Below are 24671 nucleotides of genomic sequence, written 5' to 3'. Positions count from 1 at the left end.
ATTTCCTTTCCGTTGAACTCGGGAACAGGGTGTTGAAGATTTGACATCTCAAGAAACCAATTTGGAGGCGTCATTCCAACATGCTAGATGTTTATCCGTGAAGGAGTTAGTAGTCCAAGTTGATGTAAGCTCCTAATTTCAGAGGATGTTCATTCTTGATACTTTTATGGAGGTAAGTTCCTAAACTCAACAATACAAACCCAACCCAAACTCACTTACTGCCAACCTTTGCTTAAATGCACAAATATTATAATATTGTAATAAAAAACGAAAATAGTAGAAATTCATGCTATAAAAATTGGTGGTGATAAATAACAGAGTGTGATTACCCTTGAATACTCCTTTGTTCGATTTAAGTACGGACTACGTGAGGTGCATCAAGCCGCAACAATGCCGTCTTTAAACCACTTTGAGTTTCCTCTCCAAAGTTAACGATGTACAGTCAAAGAAAGTATTCTTCTTGTGTGAAAATCCTAGTTATATATCGCATTCTACGTGTTTGATGAAACTCCTCAATGAGTATGTACCACTCTCTTCCCATGATTAGATTCTGCTTAGAAAAAAGAATTGCAAGTTCCTAAATATAGTGAAAAACGATGCAATGTCATCAAGTTTGAAACTCAGTACTGTGGCATATGCTCTTGACAATAGTTCTAAGATGGCGACTCTAACTATGGATGGAGCTGGCATTTTTTTAAGATATATTTTTAGTTTTGGTCATAGATTTTGTGCACTTAGACGTTGGCTATGGGAGCGACTTGGAGTGATACATGTATATCATTTTGTTTATGTATTTGATTAACTAAATCAACTCATCATAGTTTTAGGCTTTTAGCCTTCATTCAAGAACAGTTACAAAAATAACCAGTTTTATTTTACTATATGACTAAGTAGTTTGGAGATTATTCAATTGTTTCATTCATAAAATCAGGGTAAAAGGAAAGTCTATATGAGCATGTAATGTGCTGAGAAGACTAACCTACAACAACTTAATGAGCTAAGATGCACACATAATGCATCAAATAGATTTGAGAACAAAGTTTTGAAATTTTTGAGGGACTAACCTTGTAAATCTTGATAATAATTTTCAGTTTGATCAACCAGGAAATCCATCTGGTAAGTCCCTAATTTGCCTGTGTATCAATCAGATCCGTTTGATGGTGCGGAATCCCAATCAAACGGATGAAGTCAGATCAAATAGAAGAGAATGAGAAGAAGAATATGATGAATCTATGTATGAATTGATTAGAATGAAAATCTGGATACAAAAGATTCACACACACAAAATGCTCTCTAGTTTCTTTATTCTCACGTTCATCAATCTCTACTCCTCAACCCTAACACCTATATATATACTAGGGAATATGGGCTTGGTGAACATGGGCCGTAAATGGGTTTACGGTCGGGCCGTAAACAGGATTTACAACCGTAAACCTGTTTACGGCCGTAAACACCTCCCTGGCCGTAAACCTGACCGTAAACTCATAAAATATTACAGAAAATATAATTGCCCTGAAAAGCAAAGTATAAACCATATTTTGACCCAACAATCTCCCCCTTGGTTTATAGCTTTCTTTTTCTTAAATGACCTAACAAGCTCCCCCTAAAATGTAGTTGGCTCTTCTTGTCAATCTTCAATGGGAGTTTAGCTTCAGCTTTAACCTTCGATTTCTTCACAACATCAGGATGAACATATGAATCTTCAATGAATGACTTCATCTTGAGCACTTGAGCTTTTCTTCAAGATTTGACATTGAACGCACACTGGGTGAGGAGGCTTCTTGTACTGATTCTTGAAAGATAACGCTTTCAGCTTGAGAATCTTTAGAGAGAACATCAAAGAGAACAAATCTTCTAGATCACTTCAGCAGGTTTAAGATAGCAGCAGACTGATTGAGGAGGCTTCAATGCAATCCATCACATAATCTTCAATTTCAGCTTCTCCATGCTTCTGGGGTTGAAGGATTGAATGTTGGAAGAATAATCTTCATTTCTGGCTCCTTCGAATGAGAATTCTTCGATGCTCACGGATGAAGCTGTGGCTCAGAAATCTTCAACACAAACTCCATGAGTCTCATCTATACCTGAAATCACTTTTCAAGACAAAACAAAACTAAAGGAAAACTTAGCACATAAATTAAAACAAAACAAAAATATTTTTGGATTTTTTATATTTTCTGAAAAAGAAATATAACAGAAATAACACTATTTTTGATTTTGAATTTTCTGATTTTTGTTTGTTTGTTTGTTTGTTTGTTTGTTTTTTTGTTTTTTTTAAATTTTCCTCCTTATATTTAAATTAGAAGACCACTATGAACAAACTTAACAAAAACAAAAATAATAGCTAACTTTTAGAGTGATTTGGGATCAAAGTTGTTGGACAGCCTTATTCCACTTATCGGTACCCTTATCTTCACACCTTCGTTTGATCGATCGTCAGTATTGTGGTCCACTTAAACACGAAAAGTTTGTGACAATTTTTGGACAATTTACCAATGACATGATACATATACATATAAATGATTATAACTCTTTACTATCATGATTGGCCCTAATTATTAAATAAAATTTTCTTATGACCATTTAACTGACTACGACCAGGAATATTGTTGTCCACCTAAATTGAGCAGCGAGATCTACAGACAACCTGTATGTGTTCAATTTTAATTGTACTAGAATGTGTTTCCCGCTTCCTGGCATGCCCCAGCCATCAAGGACTTCCAAAATACTCTTTACACCGGGTGAGCAGAAAATTATTAAGAGAGAAGATAGATTTAGAATGCATATGTTGTACATCCAGGTCGGATCTCTTCCAATCACGCAAAGGATGAAACATATGACTAATTGAAGTTTTAGAAGGATTGAGAAGAGAATGGTGCATATATTGTGTACCAGGTCGGATTTTGAGTCACGTAGAGGAGACAATATATGGCTAACAGATAGAAAGAATTGCATAGATAAAAGATGCAGAGAAATAAAGTTACATATGTTACAGTCCAGGTCGGATCTCCCGATCACGTAGAGGACACAACATATTACTAACAGACAGAAAGAAAGAAAATAACCTTCTACGTACCTAATTTATCGGAATTCCCCAGTCACCCCATCCAACCGGAATTGCACATCGAGGAAAAGTGAATCAACAGTTCTAGATACGGGTTATTTAGTGTGACCGATAGATTCTCATGTATATCTCCCTGCTCAACCTATCCGAGCGTCGTATTGTCAGGCTAAACGGATCTAACTAGGTCAATGTTTGTCAAGTCCTTGAATTTCTTATTTAGTGTGACCGATAGATTCTCATGTATATCTCCTTGCTCAACGTATCCTAGCATCGTATTGTCAGGTTAAACGGATCTAACTAGGTTAATGTTTGTCAAGTCCTTGAATTTCTTAAGTTTTAAATCCTCCTAGTCAAGTCCATTTAAAATCTTTCGTGCCTACGAGCGCATCGAACACAGAGCCTAGACAATTCAGATTCAGTCCCTTACACAGATTCAAATTGCCTGTTATCACATGATTATATCACTTCCCAAAACATCTCATGCAAGCACATTCCATTAACACCATATTTTTGATTTTATGATTTTCTAATGTTTTTGGATTTTTTTTAATTAAAATTTTCTAATTTTTGTTTTGTTTTTATTTCTCCCCCTAAATTTGTGCAAGGAGAGAAACGAAACTGAATGCACAGATTTAAACTATCCTAAAACAAAAATTATTCTTTAAATCGAATCAGCTTAAGAAAAACTCAGGAGTATAGAGAAGAAAATTCAAACCGTAAGTCACCAATTGAATTTGCATCTAGAAGGTCTGAGAACAACACACATAATCTCAGAACAGATCCAAAAATTCTTCACATCGTTAAGTACTAACCCCATGAGTGATCCCTTCCTTTCTCCCTTCCCACAAAGGACACATACTCTCAAATAATGTTCTGAGTGTTGTACAGTTGAGAGATGTCCCCAATCATATGCCAGGAGCAGCCACTACCAACAAACCGAAGTCTGATAATATGCCTCCATAGCTGCTCCGACACAGAGAGGGATCAGTTGGTCTTTGGAACCCGATCCATTTTGGAATTGGGACGACCTTTTTCATCCTTGCACGATACTCTCTCCCATGACATATCCTGCTGATCACAAATAGAAGACGATGAAATATTAGAGTCATTAGAAGATTTAGGAGTTTTCACCTTTGGTACCCATCTATATTTGGGTTTAACCCATTTCTTGTTCGATCCGATGGTTGTCTCGGCACTTGATTTGGAACTTGAAGTCGGACGTTGAGATGACTTTGACCTAGCCAATCTTGGTTTCACTGGTGCATCTCTTGGATTGGACTTTTTGGCCGACATTTCCTTCATACCCTTGAGATTCAAATTCTTGGCCTTGTGGGTTTGATTCTTGACGTTCTGCGCATTCCAGTCACCATTGTCTGAACGTGACCTTGAAGGATTTCTTTTGAAGTGTCTCCCACTTGGCGCGTTTTGCCATCCTTGTGCGCAGTAAGGAACGTATGCGCGATTTGGATAGTTTCGGGCAATGTGTACAGGTGTTCCATAGTGAAAACAAGTCTTTTTCTTCACTGTGAAGTTATTTCTTCCTTCACCTGGTGACGTATCCATGCCTTGTCTCTTGCTTTTCCTACACGCACACTTGAAACAAGCATTCTGTTACGCTGGAATTGGAGGCCTATATTTCTCAACGGCAGGTTTGTTAGGAGTAACGAAATTCGAAGCAACAGATTCTGAGTTTGAAGAGTCATTGGTTTGTTCAGTAGTGCTCTCTTTGTTCTCATCTTCTACTACTTTACCTCCACATGAAGTAGAAACATTAGTATTTTTAACATTAATAACTCCTCCTAACACAAATCCAGCTCGTTTGCCATATTGAATATGTGCCTCCCTGGCAATTTCTTCATGTGTCATAGGGATGGATGTGTAGTTATGATTGAAAGGAAGAGGAACACTATCATACCCTAGACCCTTGTTTTGATTATCTTTAAATTTTAATTGGGTTTCAAATAAGGACTCGACTGTCTGACTTGACGCAATATAATTTTTGAAACTAACATCTGTTTTTCCACACTTAATTTTCAATGTCTCAAGTTCTTTAGTTACAACAATAAGTTGTCTCTTAATATAGTCATAATTTTCACACTTGTTGCTATACTCTTCCTGAAGCTTCCTAAAGTCTTTGGTTTTTGCTTCTAATTCAGCCTTCAGGCGTTTCTGTCCTTTCCTGAGTTGATATCCTTCATATCTCAGGTCCTCAACTTCTCTTTTTAATAAATCAATTTGTTCCCGAAATAATTTAATCATAGATTCACAAGCTGGAGTACATGTAACTTTAGTGACGAGAATGTTTTCAGAACTCATTTTTTTTTCTACACTTTAAAGCATCAAGTTCTTTAATTACATCAGCAAGACTAAGATGACTGAGATCTTTTGTCTTCTTGATGATAGCTACGTTCATATCCTACGATTTCGGAAGTGAATTCAGTAGCTTTTTGTTTATCTCAAACTTAGACAAGAAGATCCCAGCTATATTCATCTCAGTAGTAAGTGTAGTAAATCGCTGCAACTGAGTTTCGAGGGTTTCTCCAGGGATATAGTCGAAAATGTTGAAATTTTGTCTTAACATATCTTGACGAGTCTCTTTCATGTTTTCAACTCACTCGTAGACCTTAAAATCAATTAAAAAGCACAACTAGAAACCAAAATCAAACTTAAAAGTCAAACTAAAATTTAAAAGAAGGCCCTTTGACTATAAACCTTAAAGGTCAACCTTAAAAGTCAAATTTAAAAAGTTAAACTCAAAAGTCAAACTTGAATTTCAAACTTAAAAGTCAAACCGAAAAGCTAAATTTGAAAATTTAAAAGTTAAACAAAAAAGTCAAAGTTCAAAGTTAAAGGTCAAACTTGGAAGTCAAAGTAAAAATTTAAGGTCAAAAGTTAAAAAATAAAAGTCAAAAAATAAAATATAATTTTATTTATGAACTTTAATTTAATTAATTAATTAATTTATTATTATTATTATTATTATTATTATTTTATTTTTATTTTTTTATATATATATTTTTTAATTTTGGATGAAAAAGGAATTTAAAATTAAAAACGAATTGAATTTTGGGTTGAAAGTGTTAAAAATAAAAAACTTGCTGCGACAGGAAGTGTTTATGAATAAAAATCGAAAGACTTGTTACAAGTTGTTCCTTGGTTCAACTGGTCTAGTGCGTGAATAGATGAACTAGAGGTCTTGGTTTCTTGGTTTTGATCCTGGGCATCCTCAATTCCTTTCTGATTTTTTTTTATGAAGGTGCTGATGCGAGCTGCTGCTTAGCCGGCCACTGAGCCTAGCCGTATACTCCCAACCGAGGCCGCAAACTCTAGAACCCTAGCCGCAAGCTGTTTACGGCCGTAAACCCTTAAAAAAACGACGTTTTTCATCCATTTTTTTCTCTAAAACTCGATCAAAAACCATTTTTTATGAAAAATGCAAAGAAGAAACCCCCCTTATTTTTCAGAGATCTATCCAAAAACGTAAAAATATTTTGAAAATAAGATCAAATAATGCTCCAAATCTGACAAAATTGTCTGATACAACCAAGCTCTGATACCAATTGTAAGTCCCTAATTTGCATGTGTATCAATCAGATCCGTTTGATGGTGCAGAATCCCAATCAAACGGATGAAGTCAGATCAAATAGAAGAGAATGAGAAGAAGAATATGATGAATCTATGTATGAATTGATTAGAATGAAAATCCGGATACAAAAGATTCACACTCACAAAATGCTCTCTAGTTTCTCTCTTCTCACGTTCATCAATCTCCACTCCTCAACTCTAACACCTATATATATACTAGGGAATATGGGCTTGGTGAACATGGGCCGTAAATGGGTTTACGGTCGGGCCATAAATGGGTTTACGGCAGGGCCGTAAACCTGTTTACGGCCGTAAACACCTCCCTGGCCGTAAACCTGACTGTAAACTTATAAAATATTACAGAAAATATAATTGCCCTGAAAAGCAAAGTATAAACCATATTTTAACCCAACACCATCCAGTAATCCTCCCAAACAGAATACCCCTTCAATATATAATTGTAATTACAAATTATGTAAGAAGTAGTCATGTAAATGTATATGTCTATAATCATTTTTATATTCTAACTCATTTTCATTATATAGCTATCATTAATAATCTAATCCATACTTAAATCAAAGATAATGCAAGCTTGCAAATGGTTTTAATAGACACAAATCCGTTGCTTCATTCTCTAAGTTCGAAGCTCAACTGCTAATCCTTTCTCATTCTCCAAGTTCCTAGCTCAAGTAAACACAATCTTTTCATATTAGTCTTTTAATATAATACACTAATATTTTTTTTTCTTTCAAAAAATAGCAATGTACTTTCTTTTAACCCTTAAAAATATGAAACTCGAACAACTCATGTGAAACAAAAAATTCATAAATGTTGTCCTCACTACTTCACTTTTTAATTTAATGTAGGTTCTTTTGTTCTTGAACTCAATTATTCTACTAAATCAACTGAATCAAGTCATGGTGATAACAACTGGCTTTAACTCTTGTGATTACATTTAAATTCTTCATTGGGGCATGGAAACCAGAGAGCTGAGATATTGTTGCAAAATGTAGAGGAGGTTGTAGTTAAAAATGAGGAGCTTAATAAGGAAGAATCGGTTGATGGGATTGGGTCTTCATTGCTTTCAGGGTCTGTTTCAATGGTACTTTGTTGTATCCTTTGATGATTTGCACAATCTTGTGTGTTCATCTTACTTTATGTTGGGTCAAATGCAAGAAATAGCAATGTAGTTTCATTGATTTGGGTGTTATATGTGACATCCCCAAAATCTCGGGCAGAAAAGACCGATTTTCATTTATGCTTTTAAAATAATTTCAGAGTAAATCCTTTTGATTTGAAAGAGTTGCGGAATTTGTTCCCAAAAACAAAACATGATAAAACAATGTTTACCAAAGCATTTCATAAAAGAAATGTATTTTCATTATATAATCAAAACTCGGGGTGTCATGTTCCGATACAGACCAATAAGCATAAACGATAACATTACAAGTCATTCAACAAATATATACATATACAGACTTGTAAACAAAACAACTTGATGGTTCATCCATCTTACGCCCTCGCGCCACTTCCTGTAATACAAATAAAACGTGGGTCGGGCTTCGGAGCCTGGTGAGCATATAGAAGAAAGTGAATATACATTCACACACATAACAACAAAATATACACATAACACGTATTTCGTATAAAATACTTCATAATTATGCGTTAGAAGAAAGTAACTACACACTCACTTGATCAGAAGATGATCGGACAGCACTACGGCTCGTAGAAGTAGAAATCCTCAGCAGATCTGGAAGATCTTCACAAAAATCGAACTTCTCGCGGGTAGAGCTTCGGCTCGGGAACCGCACTTCTCGGGATCTTCGGGATCTCGGGACTTGCTTCGGGACTTGGGAATATTACCGGGGTTTCGGGATACTTCTAGCACGCAAATCGATGCAAAACGGGAGAGAGAAGAGAGAAAAGCAGCAAAGGAACTCGGCAGCCTCGCATCCTATTTATAGGAGGCTGGAGCCTCGGAGTACGCGGGGCGTAAGCCTCCGAATTCGTCACTGCATGCGTCATCCGAAGAACTTGAGTGCGAGGCGTGTCATGCTTCACTGTACGCGGGGCGTACGCTAGTACGTTGGGCGTACTTTGGATGAGTCACGTGACTCCTCTTCGGATAATGCCGGATTTAATAATTAAATTTAATTATTAATTATTTAATAAACTTCGAAAATTCATATCTTCTTCATACGAACTCCGTTTTTGACGTTCTTTATATCCACGCGAAGGTGAGACTACGCTCTACAACTTTCGTTTAGACTCCGTCGGCTAATTTTGACTTTATTTTTATTATTTATTTTTAATAGGCCGGGACAGAAAATTCCGTTATAAATTCATAACTTCTTCGTTTGACGTTCGTTCTCGCCTAACTTTTTATCGCTTTGATACTAACAACGAGATCTTCGATTCTCGTTTAGATCACTAAGGCTAAATATCGCTCTAACATAAATTTCACTTTTTACGTCATTCAGCGTTGCCGGTTCTGTCGCGAAACTTCGACAGGTCATAATTTCTTCGTTATAACTCGGATTTCGGCATTCTTTATATCTTCGGAAACCTCGTTTCAACTACTACAACATTATCTAAAGATATCAAGTTTATTTTACACTTAAATTTTGACGCTTATTTTTATTCTTAATTAATCAAACCACATAATTAAGCAATTAAGCACAAAACACATAATACTCAAACAATACACTTATATTATTTCAAAACGGGTTACAAAGGTTAACCTAGACTATTATATCATCATTAATGACAGGCCCAGAAACACAGGCGTTACAATTCTCTCCACCTTAGAATGATTTTATCTCCAGAATCACACATCAACAAACAAATGCGGATAGCGACCCATCATGTCACTCTCCGTCTCCCAGGTGAGATTCGACCCATTCGTGTGTTTCCATCGGACAAGCACTAACTCGACCATCTTGCGTCGCAACTTCTTAGTCTTTCGGTCAACGATTGCCTCTGGTTCTTCAATCAACCTTTTTTTCTCATCGATTCTCAACTCCGAAAGTGGAATCATGTCGGGAACTTCCCCCGTGAACTTTCGTAAATAACATACATGAAAAGTGTTATGAATTCCATTCAGTTCTTCTGGTAGTTCGAGCTTGTAAGCTTGGTTCCTAATCCTCTGAAGAACTTTAAACGATCCAATAAACCTTGGACTTAATTTTCCCCTTTTTCCAAATCTTATAAGTCCCTTCCACAGCGAGACTTTAAGCAAAACCGAATCCCCAACTTCAAAAGTCATCGGTCTTCACTTTTTGTCAGCATAGCTCTTTTGACGATCCTAAGCTGCTAACATTCTTTCCCTAATTATTTTCAACTTTTCAGCAGTTTGATGAACCATCTCCGGTCCCATAAACTTCTTTTCCCCAACCTCAAGCCAACAAGACGGCGTACAACACTTCTGTCCGTACAAAGCTTGATAAGGTGCCATCTTAATGCTCGAGTGAAAACTATTATTGTATGAAAATTCTACCAATGGTAAATGTTCATCCCAGTTACCTAGGAATTCCAAGGTACATGCTCTTAGCATATCTTCAAGTGTTTGTATCGTTCTTTCACTCTGACCATCAGTCTGCGGATGGTAAGCTGTACTTAAACATAACTTAGTACCCATTTCCTCTTGTAGACTTTTCCAAAACCTTGAGGTGAAACAGATATCACGATCCGATACAATCGTTAACGGAACACCGTGAAGCCTCACAATTTCTTTCACGTAAGAATTTGCAAGCTTTTCCATAGACCATTTCTCCTTGACTACTATGAAATGCACACTCTTAGTGAATCGATCAACGACCACCCAAATCATGTCGTGACCATTCTTTGTTCTAGGCAGTTTAGTGACAAAATCCATAGCAATGTCTTCCCACTTACCCATAGGCACAGGCAATGGTTCTAAACTCCCGTACGGTTTCTGATGATGTGTCTTGACTCTCGCACAAGTCACACACTCCGCCACATACTTCGCGATGTCAAGCTTCATCGTCGGCCACCAATAGTAAGGTTTCAGGTCCCTATACATTTTAGTGCTACCGAGATGAATCGAGTGCATGGTCTTGTGAGCTTCTTCCATCAGAAGATTTCTGACTCCTCCTGTCTTAGGTATCCAAATCCGATCTTGGAACACCTTCAGTCCATGACTGTTTACACCGAAAACCAATGTTTTGCCCAAACTTTCCTCCTTTCGGTCATTCTTTTCAAAAGCTTCCTCTTGAGCTTTCTTTATACTTTCCACAATGGTTGAGACAACTTCAATTCTCAACGCTCTTGGCCTTTTCCTTTCAAGATTGACTTTCCGACTGAGAGCATCAGCAACTACATTAGCTTTACTGGGATGGTAAAGTATCTCACAGTCGTAGTCCTTGAGTAATTCCAGTCAGCGTAGTTTCCTCATATTCAATTCCTTCTAATTAAAGAGATATTGGAGACTCTTATGATCAGTAAAAAGTTTGCACTTCGTGCCATAGAGGTAATGCTTCCATATTTTCAGAGCGAAAACTACCGCTGCCAACTCCAAATCATGAGTCGGGTAATTCTTTTCATGCTCCTTCAGCTGTCGAGACGCATATGCTATCACCTTTTCTCTTTGGGTTAAAACACAACCCAATCCAACACCAGACGCATCTCTATAAATAGCGAAGTCTTCAACTCCATCGGGTAGAGAAAGTATCAGTGCCTCGCATAGCTTCTTCTTTAGCTTCTCAAATGCTTCTTTATGCTTCTCACTCCAAGCATAAGAGCTCCTTTGTGGGTCAAAGTTGTCAATGGAGTAGCAATCGAAGAAAAACCTTGGATAAACCTTCGGTAATATCCGGCTAATCCTAAAAAGCTTCGGATATCCGTGGGACTTTTCGGTTGTTCCCACTTCATTACAGCTTCAATCTTTGCTGGATCAACCATTATCTGTTCTTGGTTGAACACGTGACCCAAGAATTGGACTTCACGAATCCAAAAATCACATTTGGAGAACTTAGCATACAACTTCTCCTTCTTCAAGACTTCTAACACTTCTCGCAAGTGTCTGCCATGCTCCTCCTGGCTTTTTGAGTAAATCAGAATGTCATCTATGAACACTATCACAGATTTATCAAGGAACGGATTACAAATTCTGTTCATTAAATCCATGAATGCTGCTGGAGCATTGGTTAGTCCAAACGACATAACCAAAAACTCGTAGTGTCCATATCAGGTTCTGAATGCAGTCTTCTCTATATCCTGCTCTTTTACTTTCAGCTGATGATATCCTGACCTTAGGTCGATCTTTGAAAAATAACTTGAACCTTGTAGTTGATTGAATATGTTATCAATCCTCGGCAACGGATATCTATTATTTATTGTTGCCTTATTCAGCTCTCGGTAATCAAGGCACATCCTCATGCTTCCATCTTTCTTCTTCACGAATAACATTGGAGCTCCCCAGGGTGATGAACTAGGTCTAATGAAACCTTTGTCCAATAACTCCTGAAGTTGCATCATCAATTCCTTCATCTCCGTCGATGCTAATCGATAAGGTGCTTTTGCAATTGGCGTTGTTCCTGGTAACAAGTCAATACAGAATTCCACTTGTCGATCAGGCGGTAATCCAGGAAGATCTTCAGGAAACACTTCCGGATAATCACACACCACTGGAATTCTCTGCATCACCTTCTTTTCCTTCTTAGCATCAATCACGAATGCTAAATATGATGTACATCCCTTGGTCAAACACTTTCTGGCTTTCATTAGGGAAATGATTCCAAAATTCACTCGGCGTTTGTCCCCATACACCATAAACGAATCTTTCCCAGGCGGGTTAACTTTAACTATCTTCTTCTTGCATAAAATTTCGGCGTCATTGGCGCTAAGCCAATCCATTCCCAGAACGACGTCGAAACCATTAAGTTTGATAGGTAATAATTCTTCGTGAAATTTATTCCCATTAAGGTCGATTAATTTTTTTTTCATACGATGGCTAACAGGTACAAACTTGCCACTAGCAACTTCGACTAATAAAGCATTATCTAGTCTATCAACAGGCAAAGCTAGTTTTTCTACCAGATTCATGCGATATAAAGGAGTAGTTGGCTCCAGAATCAAATAAAATTTAGGCAGGCAATGTGTTTACGAGAAAGGTACCTGAAGCGACATCAGCTTCATCTTTAGCAGCTTCCAGTGTCATCTGGAATGCTCTCGCCTTCGGCTTTGGTGGAATGTTGGGCTTAGCTGCCTCCTTCTTCTTCGGACAGTCCTTCAAAATGTGCCCCTCTTCATTACAACCAAAACACATCCTTTTGTTGTTCGGACATTCATTGGCAAAATGTCCAACCTTTCCACACTTGTAGCAGGTTACATCGTCGCTACATTTCCCAAAGTATTTTTTCTTACACTTACCACACCACTTCGCTTCGCCTCCTTTTCCTCAAAACTTTTTCGAATCAGATTTCGAAAATTTGCTTCTCTTACCGGAACCAGATGTTCCCTCAAACTTTCTCTTCTCACCAACTTCAACCTTATAAGTGGTTCTCCCCTTAATCATGTTCTCCACAGACTTGGCAGCCCAGATAGTTGCCTCTAGAGTATGTGCCTGACGTACTGGCACCTCGTACTCTCATGGGAGTCCCTTTGCATACCGATCCACCTTTGTCAGCTCATTTGGAACGATGCGCAAAGCAAACTCCATCTTATCTGTAAAGTTATTAGTGTATTCATCAACTGACATGCTGCCTTTCATCAATATCATAAACTTGTTCTCTAGTTCCAATAGATTTTGGGCCGAGCAGAACTTGCGCTTGAACTGCACCAAGAATTCTGCCCATGTCAATTGCAGTGGCTCATTAGGGCTTAAAGTCTTCCCTAGAGTGTTCCACCAACGAACGGATCCACCTCGGAATTGATGCACTGCATAGATAGTCTGCAACTTGCCTCTGCAGCCACAAGTCATGAAGGCTAACTCCATTTCAGAGATCCAATCCATCACTCCTATCGGGTCCTCCTTTCCATTGAAGGTCGATGGTTTGCAAGTTAGAAAGTCCTTGTACTTGCATCCCATTCCATCATTCCTTCCATCATGGTTATCTTGCCTAACTATCGGTGGGTTGGCTTGACCAACAGACCCACTGAAGTTTCCACCTTCCGAGTGCCCGTCATTTAATTCGGGCTCTTCCACACGAATTGACAGTTCTTCATGATTCTGTTGAAGCAACCGCCTAGTTTCATCCATCTGACGATCCAACATTGTTTGAATCATCATTTGCACACCAGCCATGGTTATTGGCTCAGGTGCTGCTGCTACGACAGGTCTTTGCTCAATCACTGGTGGTTGATTCCTGTTTTCATCAGCATTTCCAACTCCACTTCTTGTTCTCACCATTTTTTATCTACACACTGAATAAGGTGAAATTAGATCCTCATTCACGATAGATATTCAAATCATCGTTATCACTCCGAAACGTTTACATGCTAGTTCTAATATCGTAGACGTACGCTTAGAATCCTACACACATAAAGTTTCTAGATCCGATCGGCAACAGACCATAGATCCAAACAAATAATATCATATATGGTATTATTTGTTATTTGTTGGTATTTTAGGCAACTTTATGATATTATTTGGGGATGTCACAGTTGGTATTTTAGGCAACTTTCCTAAAATAAACTAGTGCTCGTGTCGAAAATATAACAAACACACATCTCAAAATTCCACTTAGCATTCTAAGTTTAAGTCTAGAAATCCTACAAATTCCTAGTTCGCTTAAACTAATGCTCTGATACCAACTGTGACATCCCCAAAATCTTAGCCAGAAAAGACCGATTTTTTTTCATTTATGCTTTTAAAATAAATTCAGAGTAAATCCTTTTGATTTGAAAGAGTTGCGGAATTTGTTTCCAAAAACAAAGCATGATAAAACAATGTTTACCAAAGCATTTCATAAAAGAAATGTATTTTCATTATATAATCAAAACTCGGGGTGTCATGTTCCGATACAGACCAATAAGCATAAACGATAACATTACAAGTCATTCAACAAATATATACATATACAGACTTGTAAACAAAACAACTTGATGGTTCATCCATCTTACGCCCTCGCGCCACTTCCTGTAATACAAATAAAACTGAGTGGGTCGGGCTTCGGAGCCTGGTGAGCATATAGGGTTTTCAACCCACAATAAATAATTAACTTAATTTTCATCAACCAACAATAACCCAATTACCCATTCCCGTTATTTTCACTTTATGTCCCTAAAATAACTAACACAAGGGACCTAGTCTAAGAATATTTCATCGGGGTGACAACACATGCTTCAGGGGTTCCTCAGCAATATAAGTCAAATAAGGAAACCATGAGGGGGATGGAATACAACGAATGAACACCCAAGTTCATTAACACATACAGGTTATGAGCCTGCTAGCGTTCCACTGGACTGTTTAGAAAAGTCTGTGGTCATCATCTAAATTCCGCTAGATGACTGGATCAAAACAACATCGAGGCCTCTCATCTGTTTATTACACACCAACTATCTACCCATGTTCTACCCAACATATTAGTAGATAAAACATACATTTTTATACATAGTTTCAAAACTTGTATAGCATGCTCAATCAATACATTTTCCATATAACAGATGAGGCACACCCACATAACACGTATTTCATTGGGAAATAATCAGATCTATAAGATAGAAGAAAGTGAATATACATTCACACACATAACAACAAAATATACACATAACACGTATTTCGTATAAAATACTTCATAATTATGCGTTAGAAGAAAGTAACTACACACTCACTTGATCAGAAGATGATCGGACAACACTACGGCTCGTAGAAGTAGAAATCCTCATCAGATCTGGAAGATCTTCACAAAAATCGAACTTCTCGCGGGTAGAGCTTCGGCTCGGGAACCGCACTTCTCGGGATCTTCGGGATCTCGGGACTTGCTTCGGGACTTGGGAATATTACCGGGGTTTCGGGATACTTCTAGCACGCAAATCGATGCAAAACGGGAGAGAGAAGAGAGAAAAATAGCAAAGGAACTCGGCAGCCTCACATCCTATATATAGGAGGCTGGAGCCTCGGAGTATGCGGGGCGTACTGCCTTACGCGGGGCGTAAGCCTCCGAATTCGTCACTGCATGCGTCATCCGAAGAACTTGAGTGCGAGGCGTGTCATGCTTCGCTGTACGCGGGGCGTACGCTAGTACGTTGGGTGTACTTTGGATGAGTACGGTGACTCCTCTTCGGATAATGCCGGATTTAATAATTAAATTTAATTATTAATTATTTAATAAACTTCGAAAATTCATATCTTCTTCATACGAACTCCGTTTTCGACGTTCTTTATATCCACGCGAAGGTGAGACTACGCTCTACAACTTTCGTTTAGACTCCGTCGGCTAATTTTGACTTTATTTTTAATAGGCCGGGACAGAAAATTCCGTTATAAATTCATAACTTCTTCGTTTGACGTCCGTTCTCACCTAACTTTTTATCGCTTCGATACTAACAACGAGATCTTCGATTCTCGTTTAGATCACTAAGGCTAAATATCGCTCTAACGTAAATTTCACTTTTTACGTCATTCAGCGTTGCCGGTTCTGTCGCGAAACTTCGACAGGTAATAACTTCTTCGTTATAACTCGGATTTTGGCATTCTTTATATCTTCGAAAACCTCATTTCAACTACTACAACATTATCTAAAGATATCAAGTTTATTTTACACTTAAATTTTGATGCTTATTTTTATTCTTAATTAATCAAACCACATAATTAAGCAATTAAGCACAAAACACATAATACTCAAACAATACACTTCTATTATTTCAAAACGGGTTACAAAGGTTAACATAGACTATTATATCATCATTAATGACAGGCCCAGAAACACAGACGTTACATTATAGCATACTACTTCCATTTATTTATAGTACGTCATTGTAGCTTTTCCAATGTATAATGTCCTAATAAGAAAAAAGGAAAGTACAATACTACAATGCTATAATTGGGTAGATTTTATTAGTATGATGTAATAATAAGAAAAAATTGAAAGAAGAATGCTATAGTTTGGTATTTTCCTCTGAGTATAATATCTTAATAAGAAAAATAATGAAGGTAGTAAGTGATAATTGGAAGAGGATATCATTGTACAACATCCTAATAAGAAAAAAAGTACAGTGTTATAATTAGGTAGGTTTCTCAGAGTATAGTGTCTTAATAAGGAAAAAGAATGAAAATGCAAAAGTGACATGCTATAATTGGATATACTTCTCAGAGTACAATGTCCTATTAATAGACAAAATAATGCTATACATGGGTAAATTTCTCAGAGTATAATATCCTATTAAGAGAAAAAAAAAGTATAGTGCTATAATTGGGTAGACTTCTCATAGTACAAAGTCCTAATAATAAAAAAAAATAATAATTACAATGCTATCATTAGGTAGATTTTCATAAAATAATGTGCTAATAAGAAAAAAAAAATGAAAGTACAGTGCTATAACTTAGTGGCTTTTTTAGAGTACAATCTTTTATACATTTAAAACTCTACCAAAATATAGCATTGTTCTTTAATTTTTTTATTACGATATCATACTTTGAAAAATCTACCCCATTATAGCAGTGCAATTGACATTGATATTGATATAATTAGGTAGAATGTGTCATAGGAAGACATGAAAATAGGCTGCTATAGTAAACAAATCCAAGAAAGTACGTTGCTATTTCTTTTATTGAACACTTTTATGATTAATATATGAGGAGATTGTTTAAAATAACAATGATAATTAGACATATAGCCAAAGTACAACTTTGTAACTGGAAAAAATGAAAGTTGGATGGTATTATAAACAAATCAGTAAAGTACGATGCTATTTCTTGCATTTGACCCATTTATGTTTAATATCTGACAAGATTGTCAAAAATAACAACAATGATTAGACATACAACGAGTATTTCGTTTTGGATTGCTTCATTCACCACCTTGGTTAGTTCTTGTGCATTCATCAATGCTAAATCCATTACGTAAATACTTTATGATATAAAAATTACCTTCCAATCACCAATAAATGATTACGTATTTTGTGTTTGCATGGATCACAAGATGGACCTAGACATTATGTCTACAAACTTTTTTTTTTTCATTTTCATTTTGTCATTATGATTACTCAAAAAGATTTTATATATTTCACAGATATGTTGCTATTATGAATTCATTTTTTCTGCTCAAAGATCAATGGTGCCTATAGATTCCTGTGTCTGGGGCACAACGACATTCTGCATTCCTGCAACAGGTGGCACATAGATTTATATTTTATAATTGGTGTAGCTTTTTATTGGTATAATAATTAATTGTTTATTATTAATATATGGGTGACAGGCTTCTTATATCACTGGAGGTGTTTATCTAAAGCCGCAACAGCTGGATGGACTGCTCCAATATCTAACAGTATGTGACTTCTATTCCCTCTTCAGTAATAATATTTTCATATGAAAAGAAAAAATTACACTAGTTTTACAACAATATATAACTTTATAGTCATTAATAATTTGTTTTGTTTGCATGCAAACAGATTTTGCGACAAATTTGCATTCCCGCAGCTTCTTATAACTCCCAAAGCCTGTTGATGTAGATTTTCGGGCTTTATAAGTTGGTTTTATATATTACTATTATTATGTGATACAAATTAAGTTTTACTATAAGACTTACCAATACTTTTGCAGATGTTGTGGTCACAAAAACACAATCAACAGGGGGTATATTTGTTCTGTTTGTCTGTCTATTTTCTGTAAGAATCACAAGAAATGTTCAATTTGTGGGTGAATAATGTTTATTCTCATTCATTATGAAGTGTAAAAGGTAAGGTTCAATGCCAACAAGTTGTTTTGTTTCTGGTTGTGGTTATAACACTCGGTTATCCAATCCTAAAATAAAGCTATTAAATTCATAACATCATCTCTAATAGAATAACAAAACGTTCATATCTGTAATAAATAACAATAATAATGAAAAAGAAAAACAAGATATAAAGTTAAAGTCTTGGATATAATGGTTCCCTTATCAGCCTCAACTTGTCTAAACGCTTGTTATAAAAAAGTTAAAAATGCTTGGTTGTAAGTATGATCATGATCTCTTTGGTTTGAAGCTTTGTACTTACTCTTTGTCTGTGACAATTCCTACAATAAACATCATAGTATTTAGTTATTTTTTATTACTCTTAGACTTTCTTATATACAAAACAAATCACTAATGGCTGGAAATATGTTGACAAACATTTCATCATCATCACGAATTATTGCTATATATTATTTGACCAGTAGGACCCTCAATTTATCTTATTCAAGATGATAAGTAATTTGTGGGTAGCTTTCATTTTATCATTTTCATGTCACGTATATTAACATGCAAAACCTGAGTATAAATTTAAAGCCGGCATACTATTATCTTTGTATCCATCCGACTTTGCTGTTCAAAAAAAATAGAAATAAAACAACTCCCAAGTTTAGTTGCAAAAATGAACCCTGATCATATTGCTTTCCTCTTTTCTAATCTTGTTATATTTCTGATTTTTGCCACCAATTCTGTTTTTGGTGGTGGTAACGAGACCGATTATCAGGCGTTGTTGAAGTTCAAGTCTATGATCAGGAATGAAGAAGCTCTAAGCTCATGGAACTCTTCCTTTCATTTCTGTGATTGGAGTGGTGTTTCATGTGGGAAGCAGAATAAAAAAGTCACTGCTCTATGGTTGGAGTCGCAAGGGCTAGAAGGCTCGTTGTCTCCTTATATAGGGAACCTCAGCTTCCTTCGTTTGTTTTCTCTAAAAAACAATAGTTTTCAAGGATCGATCCCTCATGAACTGGGTCGTCTATCAAGGCTACGAGGCCTTGATCTTGGCTTTAACAAATTCGATGGATTCATTCCAAGTAACTTGTCCCGTTGTTCTAACATTGAAAAGCTCGCACTTCATGATAACAAGCTAGTTGGAAGCATACCCAAAGAGATCAGTTTTCTCTCCAAACTAGCTTTTATTAGCCTTCATCATAATAATTTAACAGGTGGAATCCCATCTGACTTGGGGAATATAACATCAATGATCACCTTCTCTGCAGCCGACAATCCATTTGGTGGGCGCATTCCAGGGTCCTTAGGAAATTGGAAAAACTTAATACAATTCTTCTGTGGTGGTTGTAACTTGTATGGAACAATCCCTCATTCCATTTATAACCTCTCACTCTTAACTAATTTTTCTTTGTCTGCTAATCAGCTTACTGGTAGTCTTCCCTCAGCCATGGGTGAAATGCTCCCTCACCTTGAGTTCCTTCAGTTACGAAATAACCAACTGAATGGACCTCTTCCACCCTCGATATCAAACTGTTCGAAATTAGGAATTCTTGAATTGGTGGACAACAATTTTATAGGGAAGTTGACAATTGACTTTGCAAAACTAAGAGATATTTATAAGTTACTCTTGGGTAATAACATCTATGGATTCGGAGAAGCTGATGATATGAAGTTCATTGATACTTTAAAAAACTGCAGCAGATTAGAGATTTTGGATCTTTCTAGCTGCGAGTTTCAAGGAGTGTTGCCGACATCAATTGGTAATCTTTCCGATCAACTCGCTTACTTAAATTTAGGAGGAAATCGTTTATATGGAAACCTTCCTTCGGGTATAGCTAATCTAGTTGGCTTAACCACATTATATGTAGATGAGAACAGTTTAACAGGAAAAATCCCTTCCACCATTGGTAAGCTTCAAAGGCTACAAAATGCTGATCTATCTAAGAACCAATTTTCAGGGCCAATTCCAGATGACATCGGGAACTTATCATTGTTAACTAACCTTTGGTTACACTCCAACAGATTGGAATATATTCCATCAAGTATGGGAAATTGTCGTAATCTATTGGAGTTGCACCTTGATGACAATCAACTCAGCGGGAGAATACCTAAACAACTTGTTCAACTTTCATCTTTGACCATTATGTTAAATCTTTCTCAAAACAATTTGTTTGGGTCACTTCCCGCAGAGGTTGGCGACCTCAATATGTTGACTTCTCTAGATTTGTCTAATAATACTTTATCAGGTAACATTCCTAGTAGCATTGGTGATTGCACTAGCCTTGTATTCTTATCCCTCAAAGGTAACTTATTTCAAGGCGAAATACCATCGTCAGTTAGTTCCATGAGAGGAGTTTCGACACTCGATCTTTCACATAATAATTTATCAGGCCAAATTCCTGAATTCTCGGAACGATTCTCATTTGAATATGTAAACCTATCCTTTAACAATTTTGAGGGTAAAGTACCTGTGATAGGAGTGTTTGCAAATGGAAGTTCATTCTCTGTTTTGGGGAATAGTAGGCTTTGCGGTGGCTTGGCTGAACTTGGGTTGCCCAAATGCAAGGCGAAGGGGAAACATAAAAAAAGGCTTCCTTTGTTTGTAATAGTCATTCTTACCGCATCCATCATTTTCACTGTATTGTGTTTAGTGTATGCTTTGTGTAAGAAAAGGAAGGGCCAAGCGTATCCAGCATCAAGGGATGAACAATTCTTGAAAGTATCATACAGTCAACTTCTCAAGGCCACCAATGGATTCTCCAAAGACAATTTGATTGGTGAGGGTGGGTTCAGCTCTGTTTACAAAGGAGTCCTTGATGATGATACAATTGTTGCAGTCAAAGTTCTACATCTTCAAAACCGAGGTGCCCACAGAAGCTTTATAGCAGAGTGTGAAGTGTGGCGGAGTATTCGACACCGGAATCTAGTTAAAATAATAACTTCATGTTCAAGTGTAGACTACCAAGGCAATGACTTCAAAGCTTTGGTATACGAGTTCATGTCCAACGGGAGTTTACACGATTGGTTGCATTCAAGTGCATCTACATCCATGCTAAACCTTCTTCAAAGAATTAAAATCCTCCTTGATGCCGCATCTGCACTTGATTATCTTCACAATCAATGCCTGCCAACCATCATTCACTGTGACCTGAAGCCTAGCAACATTCTGTTGGATGATGATATGGTGGCCCATGTTGGAGACTTTGGTTTAGCTCGATTTCTTGGAACAAATTCAAACCAAAACAGCACAAGTGGCATTAGAGGAACGATTGGATACGCACCTCCAGGCAAAGTTCACGTATTCCTACATGCCAATATTTACTTGCAGTATATTACTCTTTTCTAAAGTACTTTCTTACAATTAATTTGCAGAGTATGGTGTCGGGAGTGAGATGACAAGTAGTGGGGATGTCTACAGTTTTGGAATACTATTGTTGGAGGTGATAACTGGGAAGAGGCCTACAGACGACATCTTTAGCAAAGGCCTTAGCCTTCATAAGTTTGCACACATGGGCATGCCAGACCATGTAAACGATGTTATTGATGATGAACTTCTGAATTTTCTTCAAGAGGATGCTATTGCTACACAATCTACGTTAGCATATTCAAAGAAAGTAGAGAAATGTATGGCTTTAACTGTCAAGATCGGAGTATCATGCTCCATGGATTCCCCACCACAACGGATGCACATCAAAAATGTTGTTCATGAATTGCAGCATATTTTGGAAATGCTTCAAAATATCTGACATGCCATCTTCTCTCCTGTTACTTATGTGAATAGAAATAAAGGACTCTTTCTTAGTTAATTTGTTCATAGGCACGGTGTAACTGCCATCACAAAATATGACATGTCATCTTCTCTCCTGTTACTTATGCCATTACAAATATTAGTCGTATTTGTTTTTATAAGATCTACACATTTGGTTGCCTTATTGGGTGTAAATGCGATCAATGTTTTATATTTGTAGCCTGTAACTGTGATAATATAAAATGTTTGTTATCAATTTGTATTGGCCAAAACAAATATGAAATGTGTGGATGAAATACATTTGGTCGTTTGTGCATGTCAATTCCAAAAAATGAATGCTCAAAGTATCATTCCTCAAGGAGGAGGCTATACCACGATATAGTATTTTCTTATACAGCAGATCATATTTTACATGAGGATTCCTTTTGGAGAGGATGACCATAAGACTTTTATAAAATAAGGGACCATTTAAAAAATTCACGATAAATAAAAGTTGTGGACTTCATATATATGAAAAAAAGATTTAAATCTAAAATTGACAGTTTTGAAAGTTGATTGTTAGTCAAAGCTAACACACTGTTAGCCTTATGGATGTATTATACCTTGATCTATGGGTCTAACAAACCCTTTATCTGATTATGGAAGGATAAGACAACGAGGATATTTAGAAGGTTACGACTTTCTAGTGGTTTCATTTTGACATGTTATGATGTTAATTGACATTACCTAGCTTTTTTAACTAGTTAACTATGTTTTGGAGCCAATGTGGGACTAGTCCCCTTGGTTGGAAGCCTCTTGGAAATTTACCAACTTGGTGAAATTAACATCTAACAACTAACCGGTCGTTCAAAAAAAACTCTATGTTTTTGACTTTGGGACCAGATTTTCGTATTTTTCGAACATTAAAACCATTTTGAATAAAAATCTAAAGATTTTATAAACCATTTTTAACCAAATCTTTTTTTTAAACAACTTATGTGAGGGATGTTTCATATTTATTATGTAACAACCAACTAAAGACCTTGTGTTTATAGAAGGATACAATTTTTTTGGGCATTCTTGAAGTCTATACGTAAAGAGGTGGTGTGAAACCAAATTAATAGTATTCAATTCCTTTGTTGAGTCCATTGATTTAGTTATCTACTCGCACTATCCTTATTGTATTATTGCTTATTTTTTAGTGGAGCATAACTTACATTGTTTAAAGTAAAAATGCTTTAAAAACCAAAAAAATAAAATAAATAAAACAAATTCTTCTATATTTGAGTTCTGACAGGACATCGAGCATTCCACAAAATGTAGGGTTCAAATAACTTAAGGTAAACCCATTACAGGAAAGGTGGTTCAACCCTTTAAGGACTACTTGAAAGTTCTAAAAGCTTTACTTTTTAAAGACGATATGTTGCCGTTGTAGGATAGATAAGTTGTAAAAGTCATAGTTGTTGAGTATGACGACCAGTGGTGTCACTAAGATCATATAATTTATTGTATCTATATTCAAAAACGGGTGTGGAAACTTGTTGCATGTCTTTTAATGTGAAATGAATACATATCTCCTGTCTAATAAACAAAATCATTTTGCCACATGTCCACTCAAAACCACTTATTTCATACAAAGTAAAATACCAATTTTGCCCTTGCTTTATTTCACCGTATTGTCCTTTTCTTTCAACTTCTTCCCACGATTTTTTCTCAGTTCCTTCAATTTTGTGATTCCTAAAGATCGGGAATTCAAAATACACCTGATTGTTTTGCCCCAATTTCACCTGCATTCCCTAAATATCGGTCTATTCCCTTTTATCGATTCATATGTCAAGATTTGCAGCCCTCAATTTAAGGTATGACTACTTCTTCTTTCCAATTCTTTCACTCCACCTTCCTTCTTACCACACACCGTCGCTTTCCTCCTTCAAACCCTCAAAATTCTCATGCTTCAAGGGTTTTTGGTTCTTGTCGTCGGACCTAATGATAGTTGTATCTCCGCTACACACTGTTCTACTAGGATTCGTTATACCCACCGTCACCACCCTTCCTCTATCTACGCTCTCACCCTCTATTAAAATCGACCTTATTAGGTATGAATCTAATCTTCTTTCTCTCTTCCTCTATCTATGAGACTCTAAAAACTTTACTACAATAACTTTGTTTGATTTTTCGATTAATTTCAACTGTTTTTATTCTGTTTTGATTATGACGGGGCTTTATTTTTTGTAGGGCTAATTATACAAAACAATGGAACATCTCGACAAAGTATTAGAGCCTTGTAGGAAGCTACCAGTGAGTATTATAAAGCAATTAGGTGTTAGAAATATGAAATTTTGCTGATTTTGAGTACGATTTAATAGAAATGGCAACTCAAGAGGGTCTCATGTTTGGACAAATTCTTGATATTAAACCCTATGGATTTTTTTTAATATTGATTTTGTTCAAC

General features: G+C 36.5%; 1 protein-coding gene and 1 pseudogene across 1 annotated transcript; both read left to right on the top strand.

The window, feature by feature from the left end:
* The first annotated feature begins 4625 nt into the window (after window positions 1-4625).
* Window positions 4626-18474, top strand: LOC145030435 (general transcription and DNA repair factor IIH subunit TFB4-like; annotated as a pseudogene).
* Window positions 18475-19134: 660 nt separating this feature from the next.
* LOC145032977 (LRR receptor-like serine/threonine-protein kinase EFR) lies at window positions 19135-22496 on the top strand. The gene is made up of 2 exons (XM_078981954.1): window positions 19135-21779; window positions 21865-22496. The coding sequence occupies exons 1-2, from the start codon at window positions 19166-19168 to the stop codon at window positions 22236-22238; spliced, it is 2988 nt and encodes a 995-aa protein (XP_078838080.1). The 5' UTR covers window positions 19135-19165; the 3' UTR covers window positions 22239-22496.
* The last annotated feature ends 2175 nt before the right edge of the window (window positions 22497-24671 follow it).

This window comes from Lactuca saligna, chromosome 2 (genome assembly GCF_052625555.1).
Source record: "Lactuca saligna cultivar CGN05327 chromosome 2, ASM5262555v1, whole genome shotgun sequence".
Lineage (NCBI taxonomy): Eukaryota > Viridiplantae > Streptophyta > Magnoliopsida > Asterales > Asteraceae > Lactuca > Lactuca saligna.
This window is presented reverse-complemented; position numbering and strand designations above follow the sequence as displayed.